At 46.7% G+C, this 13,580-nt stretch overlaps 1 protein-coding gene across 1 annotated transcript in view; it reads right to left on the bottom strand.

The window, feature by feature from the left end:
• The window catches only part of IGSF22 (immunoglobulin superfamily member 22), a 34,546-nt gene that overhangs the window by 4,877 nt on the left and 16,089 nt on the right, over positions 1-13,580 (bottom strand). Inside the window, exons 14-20 of the mRNA XM_044425978.1 lie at positions 11,989-12,291; positions 10,008-10,181; positions 7,528-7,656; positions 6,189-6,485; positions 3,870-3,958; positions 2,713-2,905; positions 400-699 (exon numbers count right to left, since the gene is read on the bottom strand). Coding sequence (XP_044281913.1) covers positions 400-699; positions 2,713-2,905; positions 3,870-3,958; positions 6,189-6,485; positions 7,528-7,656; positions 10,008-10,181; positions 11,989-12,291 — 1,485 coding nt within the window. The remainder of the gene's footprint in view (positions 1-399; positions 700-2,712; positions 2,906-3,869; positions 3,959-6,188; positions 6,486-7,527; positions 7,657-10,007; positions 10,182-11,988; positions 12,292-13,580) is intronic.

Here is a 13,580-nt window from a genome sequence, read left to right as displayed (position 1 = left end):
TTGTGCCTGCAAAGCACATGCTCCACAACTTTTGTCCATACTCACACAAAGCAGCTGGCTCTGCAGTTCATGTTGTTTCTGTGATGAACAGCAGTTCCTATACAAGTTTCACTAAGAGTTAGGGACTACCATGCAACTCACAAATCACCATGTCAGCCTGAATCCTCAACTGTGCATTTGCAAAACTCCATTCAATGTTCTGGCTTGGAGAAGGCCTTCCTGGACAAATTACTCTGCATAATATGCCCATGCATGACAAACCAGATCCTTTCTGAATGCAGACCAGGGAGCTAAGAACATCAGCAATCTCTGCCTTTGAGTGTCTTAAAAGCCTCTGCCCTCTCCAGTCACCTGAGCATAAACCTGCCGCCCTGCTACACGTTTGACAGCCACGCTCACCTCTGTCTTTGTTGATATGCCAGGAATCTTTTGAATCCAGAGGGTCGCTGTCACCAATGTCGTTTCGGGCAATGACTCGGAAGAAGTATTTCCTGCCAGGAAGCAGGCCAGTGACTGTGTACTTGTTGCTGTACACCTTTTCTGCTGCTGTGAACCAAGTGGCGGTGCTCGTGTCGCGTTTCAAGATGACATAATGGGCGCCCCCATCCTCCTTCACGTCCGGGGAGTGATCCCATTTCAGGGTGACGGTATTGGGCACCTCCTCAAACAGGTGCAGGTTGGTTGGCGGCCTTGGGAAATCTAAGGCAGAGATATTGAGCATGAGCCATGGAGTATCATTCATCCTTTGTTCAGGCCGCAATCTCTCTTCCTGGAAGGCCAGACCAGAACATATGTCCCCAGTATACAGGTGGGGCTTTACCTTGAAAACCTAAGCTGTATGGGGCAGCAAATAGTCCATTTATTTCTTTCCCACAGCAAAGGCACCCGTACTATATGACGTGGTTAACTACTTTTCACATCAGAAGCTTTTACCAGAACATTGGATCAACTGGTTCAACTAATTATTACTCACTGGCACCTGTTCCTTATCCACCTCTAGTCCTGTGGCACATTAATGGAAATGCTGTCCTTAGTGTTTGCTGCACAATATCATAAAAGCAGAAAGCACAGAGCAATAGTTCAAGAGGAGAAAAGCAAACACCCAGTTCACTGATAAACTACTGGATTGCTTCCTTCTTTTGGCATGGAACAATGTTGTGGTCAAACACTTTTAGAGTTTAGATTTCCTAGGACTTAATTGTGATGCACCAACTGCCTCATTTTGGTGCCACTTTCTTAAGGCCATTCCACACGTTACGTTCAGGGAAGACAAATACACGCTTAGGAAAAACTAATACCAGCTGCAAAGTTTTGTTGGATTAAAAGTGTGCCTTTGATTATTTATGCAGTAGATTCAACATGACAATGTAAGCGCTTATAGATAACGCAGACCAGCTTGCTCGCTCGCTCGCTCTCACACACACACCACCTCTTCTAATATGGTACATCCTCCATCATCCAAAAACAAGGCCATGTTTTCTTCATCTGCTTAACTATTATTTTTACATATATACAAATGTCTGCAGATTTGATCGATACATTGATAACATCATGCTGATCTTGAGGGCAGATCTTGTTCCCCATGCTTTCTAACATCGACATTTCTCCTTTTCATCTTCAGCAGGTGAGGTTAAACCAGTGCCCAGCTGCAACAAAGGACTGGATAAGGACCGACAAACTGAAACTCAGTCTGGACAGACCGAAGTACTGTTCTTCCAACTTGGATGGAGAGAATTCGGCCTGTTCTAGATGGCCTTGCACTCCCTTGAAGGAGCAGGTCTGTAGCCTGGGGTGCTCCTTGAGCCAGCTTTGTCACTTGGGGCCCAGGTGGCACAGAGTGCCTTCTACTAGCGGAAGCTGGTGGCCCGGCTGCACCCTTGCCTGGGTAGGGAAAGCTTGGTTTCAGTACTCTATGCTCTGGTAAACTGTAAACTAGATTGCTGCAATGAACTCTACAAGGGGTTGCCCTTGAAGACGGCTCAGAAATTGTAACTTGTACAAAATACGGTAGCCAGATGAATATTCAGAGCCAGACAGTCCGGACATACAACATCAATCCTGGCCTGCTCCCATTGGCTGCCTTTATGCTTCTGAGCCCAATTCAAGGTCTTCATTCTAAAATAAAGTCCTTCATGGCTTGGGACCACAGAGCGTAGAGGAATGCTTCCACGAGCTGCAATCTACAATAACTGGGACCCGCCTCCAACTTCCACCTCTGGGGGAGGCTTGGCTTGTGGCAACAAAGAGCAGGGCCTTTGCAGTGGTGCCCCCCTGCCCATTATGGAACAAGCTCCTCACTGAGACCTGCCTGCCCGGTGCCAACTTAAATATCTTTTAAACTCCTGGTTAAGTCTGTCCTCTGCTACAGGACATTTAATTAGTTCAGTATGATATTGGGGCTTCTGTCAGCAGCTTAAACAGGTTCTATGATTTAATTTGTGGAAGCTTATTATAGCTTTTCTAATTAATTTAAATTTGGTTTTGAATTTTTGTATTGTGCTTTTAAAGATATTTTTCATTGTTGTCTGTATTTACACAGTATTTTATTTGCTGTTGCAAACTGTCCAGAAAGCTTCAGTTACTGGACGCTATAGAAATAAAATTAGTCGTCGTCGTCGTCGTCGTCGTCGTCTCCTCCTCCTCCTCCTCCTCCTCCTCCTCACATTTACCACAAACTCCTCGCATGCCAAGCCATTCCGGCACCTCCCCTACCTGTCACCTGCACGTGGATGTCATAGTGGGCCTCTCCATAGTCATTGCTCAGCACGATCCGGTAGAGCCCAGAATCGGAGCGCCTGGTGCTGTGGATGAGGAACTGGGAGTGGTTCTTGCCCTTGGTGATGCTCTCTTTCCCTCTGGTGGGAATCCCGTCCTTCTGCCACACCACCGCTGGCGGAGGGGAGCCCTGCCGGAAGCAAAGCATGTTGAAACCAAGCAGGCAGTGCTGCTGCTTTAACGGGACTCTTCTCCCGTTCTGGCTCTCTGGCCTCTCAGGAATTCTGCTGCCTATGAGGAAGGAGCAGATGAAAAGAGTTGGGCAGGAGAAGCCATGCCCGTTGCCTCCTCAGCTGTAGCGGCAGCTTCAAAGCACAGGTGGGGAAGCTTTCTTCTGCTGAGGGCCATGGCTCTGGACCACGGGGACCATGGCTCTGGGCCCACATGCCTGTGTGGACAGGACAAAGTCAGCCATGCTCAGAACCATCCTCCTTCTTTCTGCTCTCATGTGTGCACACCCCCTCCTCTCCCCCCCTCCCGTCTCTCCTTCAGACCACCTTTTCTCTCCCTTCTTTCTTCCCACCTGGCAGACTGTTGGAGATCAGAACTGATTGCTTGCAGAGGTCTTTTGAAATCAGGTGGAGAGTCTTGCAGCTCACCCCTGAGTTAAGGGAAAAGGGCTAGCAGGTGGGCCTCTGAAATGCCTGCAGCAAAACTTCAATGGAAGGGAGCCACCTTTGTGCATGGGTGTCTAATTTATTCCTTCCAGACCTCCAAGTCTATCTTTTTCCTTCTCTCAGAGAACCCAAACAGCTTGGATGGTCCTCCTCCTCTCCATTATCTTCACAAGAAACCTCTGAGGTAGGCTAGGCAGAGAGTCAATGACTGGTCCCTGATTTGAACCCAGGTCTCCTGAATTCCAGTCCCACACTCAGCACTACATCACCCTGTGTACCATCAGTGCTCTGCTTTGGAAGGAAGGATGCTCACCCTCCATGTAACTGCAAATCAGGGCTGATACCTCAATGGAGAAAGGATGCCATGGGCTGCTGGTGGTGAAGAAGGCAGAATAGGAAGTCTTAAGTGTGGAACAAACATGCAGGGCATTGTTTCCCTTTTGAAAAGCTTGCTACAAAGGGCAAAGGATGACTTACGGTGAAGGAGGCGTGAATACAGAGGGCAGTCCCAGCACGCACGACCATGTGGCTCTTCAGCCTGACGCTCAGATCAAACTTTGGAGCAGCTGCATGGAAATAAGTAAGTCAGACAACCTGTCAGACAGTCATCACTGGGGGCACTGCTTCCTGTCGGCTCCCCGTAGCTCTGGAGGAGAGGCTGTAGGTACACTGATTCTTCTGCCCCATGCCCAAGAGCAGGCATTAGGCGCAAGGAGCAAAAGGCCAAACAAGATACAGTGCAGGAGATCATAGAATCACCGAATAGTTGAGTTGGAAGGGGCCATGAAGGCCTTCGAGTCCAACCCCCTGGTGTTGCAGGACACCAATTTGCACCATCCCACTCAGCTGGCTGCCCAGTTTCTTTTTGGATGTCTCTAGTCATAAACACTTTCACAGCAGGTTTCCTCTCTTTCTTTTAATGGTGCCATCAAGGCAGGCTCTGAATCTAATCAGCACGTAGCTGACAGAGGGTGCTTAACTCTTTCCTTGTGCGCCATTGTTTCTAAGTAAACTTTCCACTTCCAACTGCTTTCCTATCTAGAGGGGAAATATATGGTCCATGTACATTTTCCCCTCTGGGGAGAAAACAGATGGTGGAAGGAGCAGGTTTTTTGAGGAGGACCTGTAGGGCAAAGATAGCCTCCAGGCCCTTCCCCTGTTCCATCCTTGTTTCCATCAAATTCAGAACATCAGACATTCAAAAGTGGAAACTCTGGTTTGGCCCTAAGCATGCAGCAGCTGCTGCCTCCACATTCAGGCTTGGTTTGCCTCTCTCTCCATCCCTCCATCCTTTGCCCCATGGAACTCAAGGCAGCAGCCATGGGAATTCTCAGACAGGATCCTATCCGGGTGTTTAGTCAGCAGACCATCCTGGCATAGCTTTGCCAAGGTCGCTCCATCAGCCCCTGTCCTTGGGTCTCTGCAGGAAGGCTGGCAACAACACTACCAGAAGAGTTCTGTCCTGTCCAGTAGTTCTGCTAATTTGGAGAGAATGCCTATTTCCCGATCTCATTCTGCCAGTCCCTTATATCAAAGGGAGAACTGAAATATGGCTGTTGGAGATGGGAACCATGGAACCCCCAAGCCGATCTTGGAGTTATTCTCCACAGGGATCCCCCCACCTCATTTCATGCCTGGCTCAGTCACATGGTACGCAATACGTTCCCCAAACTTCTTAGGTGAGGCTGTTAACCAGCTGCACTTACTTTTAGATAATTTGCAGATCCCTATACATGCCTATCTTCCTGCCGCTCTGTACTTCCAACAGCAACCTTTCGGTGGTACTGCGGCAGAGCAGAATAAGGATGGGGACGTATTTTGCTCGTTTGGGGGTAAAGAACCCACATCCTCCCTGCTTCCCAAATCCCCACAAAAGTGATGTGGCAAAACTGAAAGGTCACAGCATCATCTAAAGCAAATGTAAGTGAAGAATGACAAAAGCCTTGTGCAGAATATTCCTGTTGTTGCCCTCACATCTTGCATTTCTTCCAACTCCTTTCATCAAAGCACTCGCTCCATTGCCTTGGGCTTTCCATGCAGTGTGTGCTAAGCTGGCATGTGCCAAGCTTGCACTGTAACATATCCTGGTGGCAGTAACCTGAACCTACAGAACAAGTCCCGCGACCTTGCTTCGCATCTTCTCTTTCTTCCTTTGGTGGAAGAAAAAGAGGGGGCCTCTTTAGCAAGATCCACCCCACACCCCCAATTTCTGGTTGAAAGGAGAAGACCAGCCATTCTTAAAGAAACTTATTAGCCAGTGTTCACCTACAGAGGTCTAAGGCTGCATATAGCAGGTTTCCCCTATTAAAATGGCCCTACGTGGGCACAAAGTATTTGCATTCTTTGAAATAAATCAAATGGCTGCGCATGACCCATCCGTCTCGCATGCAAAGCAATAGTGACTTGGAGGAGGGGGGGCAATCACCCTTTCCTGCCTCCCTCCTGATGAAAGACTTCCCCCTCCTCCTCCTTCCCTCTGGTCTGCCCAGAGAATAAGGAGTGAGATCCGTTCTTGCTCCACCACACAGCCGCAGTGCCTTTGGAGCTTTTTCTCCCTTTCTGAAGCCCACACAAAGTGGCAAAGTTAGATAGCAGGGGAAGCAGTCGGCTTAAACCCAACTAGCCCCACACATAGAGATCCCATTCAAGATGGGGTGCCTCACACACTTCCACTACAGTGAAAACCACTTTTTGGAATCAGCAGCCTGTCGCCCATTCAATGTAGCACAGAGTTTAGCCTGTAGTCCCAGTGAAATTGGACCCCGGACCACGTGTGCCAAGCCCCCTCAGCATTACCTGGAGGAGGCATGGCCAGAACGCCTTTTTTCAACTCAATTGGTTCTCCTACGCCAGCTTCATTCACTGCTCGGATCCGGAAGAAATATTTCTGTCTTTCCTGCAGTCCCCCCACTGTGTAGTTGGTTCCGGAGATTGGGATCTTGGTGCACTTGGACCATTCCTTGGTGTCCTGAGCCCGCATCTCCAGTATGTAACCGGACGGGGGATCACCCTCATCTGGTGGCTGCCATGCCAAGGAAATGCTGGAGTTGGAAGAATCAGCTACATGCAAGCCCTTCACCAGTCCAGGAGGCTCTGGAATAAGACCAAAGATCAGGAAGAGATGTGCAGGAGCACAGAACCACAACAATCTTTTCTCTGAACTGGTGCAATGTTCAGGACCCCACATTCAAATGTGGGTGCCTGAAAGAGCAACACCACCTGGAAAACATCCCATGCTGGACAAACACTTTGGGGACTTGCTGCTGATTCTGTGCATCTTTACATGGAATTGCTCTGGTGATGCTCTTTGGGGCCTACCCTACCGCACACACACAGACCTCACCTGACCACCCTGCATCTCCCAAAACACAAATACTGACTTGTGAATTTGCAAGGCACCTCAAACATTTGCAAAGGCACTGCAGAGGATGAACAGACACATGGAGTGGAGAGCCCTTTGGGTGAAGCCGGTGATGGCCAGAGTGCCTGCATCCTTAGGTGGCACTGCTTTTCAGAAGCACATTCCTCCACCCATGAACTCACTTGCCTTGTAAGAGCTGTGCAAAATTATGCATGGTGTGGTGGAGAAAGTGGCGAGGGAGGTACTTTTCTCCCTCTCCCAGGGTCATCCCATGAAGGTGATCAGTGGGAGATTTAGGACAGAGGAAAGGAAGCACTTCTTCGTACAGAATTTAGTGAAGCTATTGACTTCAGTTCCATGAGATGCAGGACTGAATACCCATCTGGATGGCTTTAGAAGAGGACTCATGGCTAAATGCTCCCCCCAGTATCAGCGGCCCTGTGCCTGTGCGCACACATTGGAGGGAAAGGTGGGCAGGAGGTGCTGCTGCACTCGTGTCCTGCTGGTGGGTTTCCTCTGGGCAGCTGCGTGAACAGCATGCCGCATGGCTGGACCCTTGATATGATCCAGCAGGGCTCTTCCTGCATCCTTTAATAGTAACCAATAACATCATCATCATCACAATAATAATAATAATAATAATAATAATAATAATAATAATATAGTCCAATAACACAAAAGAGCTGCCTATCCCATAGTTCACCATACATAAGAGCCTTGTGTCTTGACAAGTGCACACTGAGCACGAAGAAGAGATTAGGGTTGGAGACGTACTGATGGGGTCTTTTGCCATAACTGAGTTTGAGGCGCAGCTGGGATGACCAGGTCCTGCTCGGTTCACAGCTATGACTTGGAACTCATATTCTGTATCTTCCAACAAGCCGTCCACTTTGCATTTCGTATCTAAAGAAGGTTAAAAAGAAAAGAAGACAAGTTTATAGGAGAGGATGTTTGCCAACAGGAAAAGGTTTGAGTATTGCGATTCTGCCTTTCTTCACTTCCTAAGGAAATTCGATAAGCTTGCTTTACTGTAAAGGCTTACAGTAATGCAAATTAATAGTTATTTTGCATATGTGCTACTTGCTGTAACTCACGTAAAGAGTGGAAAACCAACAGGAGAATCACCCTTTTTGATAGCCACAGTACTAGGCATTAGAACAACTCTTTTAGACTAGGGATGGGCAAACTGTGGCCCCACTGTTGTGGCTCTCCTAGTTAAACAAGCATGAGCAATCACGGTCTGTACACATCAGCCCACATTTCTCCATCAAATGATCCAGCCTTCTAGAATCAACTGGAGAAAAGGAGTCATGCTTTTTAAAAAATCATGGAACATTTGTGGCTTTTTGCTGTCACCTTGTGGCCACAAACATAGCTGCACTTTGATAGAAAGCTTTCTGCAGTCCTTCAAAACTTGGGAGTATTTCCATATTATCAAGGGTGCAGTCCTATGCATGTTTAGACATTAAAAAGCCGTACAACCTCCAACATGGCTGGCTAGGGAATACTGGGAGTTGCAGGGCTTTTTCTTGTCTAAACATGCATGGAATTGTGCCCTAAAATGATCAGCAGGCTGACATGGGAGAACTCTAAAGACAGTGAAAGCCAGAAACACAGAGCTACTGTGCACAAACCATCTTATTCAAGAGCAGTCTGGAGCAAATTCAGTAATGTGACCCACCATTTCGCTTTGCATTTGTTTATAGTGTTGCTTTGTGTCTACTCTCTTTTATTTATTTTGATAGTTTATTCTTGCTATTGGGTTCTGAAAAGAGAGCTTCAGCTATTGGGCAGTATAGATGTTACAATATAGAAGTAAATATAAACATATAAAGTAAAACTGTTGCTTTAGAATTGTTTTATTGTGTTTTATGGATTCATTTCTCCACATGGCCTTTAGAGAGTTCCACTGAAAAGGTGGCCTGCAAATAATTTAAATAAATGGATGAATATTAATGTATTCATTTGTTTACTCTAACACTGTTATGCACCATTCAGCTGCAAAGAATGCACCAAAGCAGCATACAAAGCAAAACTATACAATCGGCAAACCTTCTCATCTCTTTAGTAACATTCCAAAAGCCTTCAAGTAGATCTTTGCATATGTCTCTAGCTAAGACGCAGGCTGGGTTTCCAAACAGGTGACAGAACAGGAAGACAGCAAAGAACAAGAGGTGAGCTTCAGATAACCAAAATCCTGCACTTTTATGGGAAATGAGATATTTGGAATACAGTAGGTAGTGACATCTTACTAAGAAGGTTTCCAAAACTCCAAAGCCCAGTCGGTTACATTGAAAAGTTGAGAAAAATGGTTTGCTCTGAGTTGTGGGCACTGAGAGGATAAAGGATTGCCTAATGTTCAAGTGAGACCAGAATTTGACAGATGGGTATCCTGAATCCATAAGTCATACTTCTTGCTAGGGAAAGTCGAAGGCAGAAGAAAAGGAAGACCAAATAAGAGATGGATTATCTCTATAAAGGAAGCCACAACCTGAAATCTACCAGAGCTGAGCAGGGCTGTCCTGGATAAGACATTCTGGAGGGCCTTCATTCATAGGGTTGCCATAGGGTTCAAGAAAGATGTAGACAAGATTCAGAGGAAGGCAACAAGGATGATGCAGGCAGTGAAAACAAAGCCCTGTGAGGAGAGATTGGAAGGACTGGGTCTGTTTAGCCTCGAGAAGAGGAGACTGAGGGAGATATGATAGCACGACAAGTGCTCAAATGCTGTCATAAAGAGGAAGGCAAGGATCTCTTCTCAACCATCCCAGAGTGCAGGACATGGAATAATGGGCTCAAGCTACAGGAAGCCAGATTCCAGCTAGCTATCAGGGAAATTTTCCTGAAGGAAACTGCAGTAGGATAGAGGACAATGCAATCAATTATTCTGGGAGGTCGTGGGCTCTCCCACACTAGAGACATTCAAGATGCAGCAGGACAGCCATCTGAGAGGGAGGCTTTAACTAGGAGTCCTGCACTGTGCAGGGGGTTGGACCTGCTGGCCCTCTGGCCCCTTCCAACTCTACTGTTCTATGGTTCCAAGCTGAAGAGACCTGGCAGCACATGACAACAGCAGCATGTTAGGCTTATAGTTGATAAGATGGATTGTGGCCCGATCCAGTACTTTTTATATTCCTGCATTTTTCAGGGGGAAAACTCAGTCTTTGCAACCCCAAAGCCTTATCTTCTCAAGAACTGTTACTGTGTTCATATATAAAGTAGGGTTTGGAAGGAAGGAAGAATAAATTGCTGACCTTGGATTAGTTCTTTGGACACTGGAACCCAAAGGTTGCTGCCTTTCTTCCTTCTTTCTACAATGTATCCCATCACTGGGGCACCACCATCCTGAGTTGGAGGATTCCAGGTAATGGTAATAGCATCTTTAGTAACATCAGTAACTTGAGGCTGAGAAGCTTGTCCTGGAGGATCTGAAAAAAGTTTATCACAAAGTAATCAGGACAAAAATGGAAGTAGAAGGATCTCTCACCCCGTTTCTTTGCTTTTCCAGGGCACGCAGGACAGGAACACCAGCAATTTCCTTAAAGTGGGATACATAAGCTGCAGACCTGAGAAAATTGGTATATTCTACTTGGAGTTGGGGAGGTCCAGAGATTACAAAGAAATATGGGAGCAGGAGCTGTGAGTCACAAACACGTCCTATTTCTCCAATAGCCCCAAAGTCACTCTTAGGGATGCTTGGTCCTTGCAATTTCAGCTTTCTCTGAAGTGCAAGCTTAATGTTGGATAGAAGAGAAAAAGTAAACATGAATATGGAATTAAATGAAAAGTCAATTCTGACCACAAAGCACCTGAAGAAAGACCACAGTTAACTTTCGTGCCTTAATTATGAACATACAAGTACAGTGGTACCTTGGCTCACAAACTTAATCCATTCGTGATAAAGTTTGTGCCAATTTTTAATCCGTTCAAGCCAATTTTTGGTCGGGAGCCAAGTCAAATTTCCCCATAAGGTTCAATGTAAATAAGGTTTATCCATTCTGTAACTATTTTTTGTAATCAGAAAAATTTGAAACAAAATGACAGAGAACAACAAAGTACTGTACAGTACAGTGGAGAACGCTAACCTAGGTGGGGGGGAGGTTATTGTTTTGAGGGAGAGTCCCCCTCCATAAGGACACTGGGGAGATCCCTTGCAGGGGTTTCCTCTCTTCTTTGTCTCTCAGCTGCAGGGTCAATTTTGGTGAAAAATCTGTCTATAGTCACTTGTTTTTTCCAGTGCTGCATAACCCTCCGGAAATGAGAGACCACATTATCATTCATCAGATTCAACACTCTGTTCATTACAGTTATGTTGGGGTGGTGCTTCTCAAAGAAACCCTGGCACTCATTCCATTTTTTCATAATGGGTTGTATCACATCCCTGCTCACCTCCTCCCTGTCTTCCTCTTCCTCAGTGGACTCCTCCTCAGCAAGTGCCTTCTGCTGCTCACTCTGGAGTTCAGCAAGTTCTTCTGTTGTGAGCTCCTCTATGTCTTCCCTGCATGAATGCAACTGTGATCGTGGCCCTCTCCCCACTCAGGGGGGCGGGGGGGGAGATGGCCATGATCGTGTTGGTTGCTGGGGGTGGGGGGAGAGATGGCCAAGATTGCACCCGTCATTCCTCAGAAGCTTGCCCATGATCACGCACGTCTTCCCTGCATGAATGCAACTGTGAACTTGGCCATCTTCCCACTCGTGGGGGTGGGGAGATGGCCATGATCTTGGTTGCTACCCAATGTGGACTACACAACCCAAGTCAAAATTTTCATGAAATTTTTGTTCGTGACCCAATTTGGTTGTGAACCAAGGCGTTCGTGAGCCGAGGCACCACTGTACCTGTGTCCGCTTAGTGACCTTAGAATTATCAAAACATTCCAGGGTTCTATTTCATAGAAATCTGAGCAGTCTGTAATTGGAGATGTAACTCTAATCCAATAATTCTCAACATATTAGCCTGTAATATATGGACCAGATACCATGATCAAACAGAGCAAGGGGTGCAATAATTAGTTTATAAATATTCTGTCTTGACAAACAATATGATCAGTTGAATCCTGACATTCAAACCAAAACCTGTGAGCTAAGTCTCCATAAGAGCACATTTAAATAATTCTCAAGTGTTCTCCTGTTTCAAGATGAGGCCAGCCTAAAATTAAACCGAACAATGGAGAATTTCGTGATTCAGTTCACAGAAAATGTGACTGGTTGGCAATCTGCTCTAAAATCAATGCTTACCTATGGGATCCCCAGCAAAGATTTCTTCTGTCTCTAGGGGCTCACTGGCACCCTCCGAATTCACAGCCAGGATTCGGAACTGGTAGGCTTTCCCTTCTTCTACCTTATCCGTGGCAAATGTTGTTTGCTTGCTGTCAATTTCTCCAACTTTGATCCAGGATCTTTTCCCAACCATCTTCCGTTCAATAATAAAGTGGGTCACTTGCTTTCCTCCATTGTCTTTGGGCGCTTTCCATTTCATCTTGATACACTTTCCTGATTTCTCCAGGAATTCCACTTTTCCTTGTGGTGGTTTTGGTTTGTCTGGAGCAGAGAGAGAATAACGTCATGCTTTGTGAGAAATATTTGTGAAAGCCAGAATAACCAATTCACGTTGTGGCAACCTGGATTCAGGCTGGACATCAGGAAGAGCTTCTTCACTGTCAGAGCAATATGACAGTGGAACCAGCTGCCTAGAGAGGTGGTGGGCTCTCCCGCACTAGAGGCACTGAAAAAGGAACTGGACAGCCATTTGATTGGGATGGTGTAACGTGGTGTCCTGCAAAAGCAGAGGGTTGGACCCCATGGCCTTCATGGCCCCTTCCAACTCTACTATTCTATGATTCTTACACCACTTGTCACCATGGTATGCAACTTCTCTGCCAGATAACTGCTCCAGGGTGCATGACTGTGGACTGGAGAAGAGTGGGACTGCAGAGGCCCCACATGTGTCCAATGGGCTGCCACAGAGCTTAAGTGCATGGACTCCATGTGCCATTAGGCGCCCTGCAAGGAACAAGCCTGCACTTCATGTGCAAGTCTCCACGGGGACAATCCTAATGAACTAGGAACACAGTCAGAAGGGCGCTGCGCCTAGACCAGTATTACCAGTGCTAACTGGCAACAGCTCTCCTGGTTTTCAGGCAGGGTTTTTGCCATCCCCTGCTGGAGCTGCTGGGGACTGAGCCTGGAGCTATAAGGGCATCTGAGCTAACTCTGTGACCATACACAAGGCCTTCTTACCTTGTTTATTTGTATTTGTTACATTAGGGTAATTGTCCCCATCTCCCTTTCAACCGCACAGCAACCCTGCAAAACGCACCCTCCAGCAATACAGAACTCTGCTGTAGTTGTGGAAATACATTTCTTCCTGCCGGTCTCAACTGAAGCTCTCTAGCTTCAGACACTTAAACACATCTTTGCACATAATGACAACCCAAAGTAGGGACTGGGTATAGGTCATTGAATCCTAGGCTGTCCTTACATGCAAACCCAGAACTATGCTATGTGTTGCTAACCAGTAAGAATCCAGGAAGAAAACCCATAGTTTCTTCTTGGGTTGTGAACTCTGGGTTTCTTGATAATGGGTTGTCATTGTGTACAATTAGGGTTGCAATGAGCCTACAGAATCCAGCTGTCTTCTGTTCATCAGACTTCTTTCTTGTGCTTGGCCCTGGCTTATGAAGGGAGCTAAGCTCAGATTCAGTCAGCAAACACTCGTGAATCCTCTTGTGCAACTCAGCCACCTTTCTCTGCAGCACATACAAAGCCTGCAAGTCACGTGTGCAAAGGGCCGGCTCTGCTTGTGCTGCATTCATGCAGACTTGATTCCC

The sequence above is a fragment of the Varanus komodoensis genome, unplaced genomic scaffold (assembly GCF_004798865.1).
Source record: "Varanus komodoensis strain SLA01 unplaced genomic scaffold, ASM479886v1 scaffold16, whole genome shotgun sequence".
In the NCBI taxonomy this organism is placed as follows: Eukaryota; Metazoa; Chordata; class Lepidosauria; order Squamata; family Varanidae; genus Varanus; species Varanus komodoensis.
Note: the sequence above shows the minus strand (reverse complement) of the source record. Positions and strands in the feature narration are given on the sequence as shown.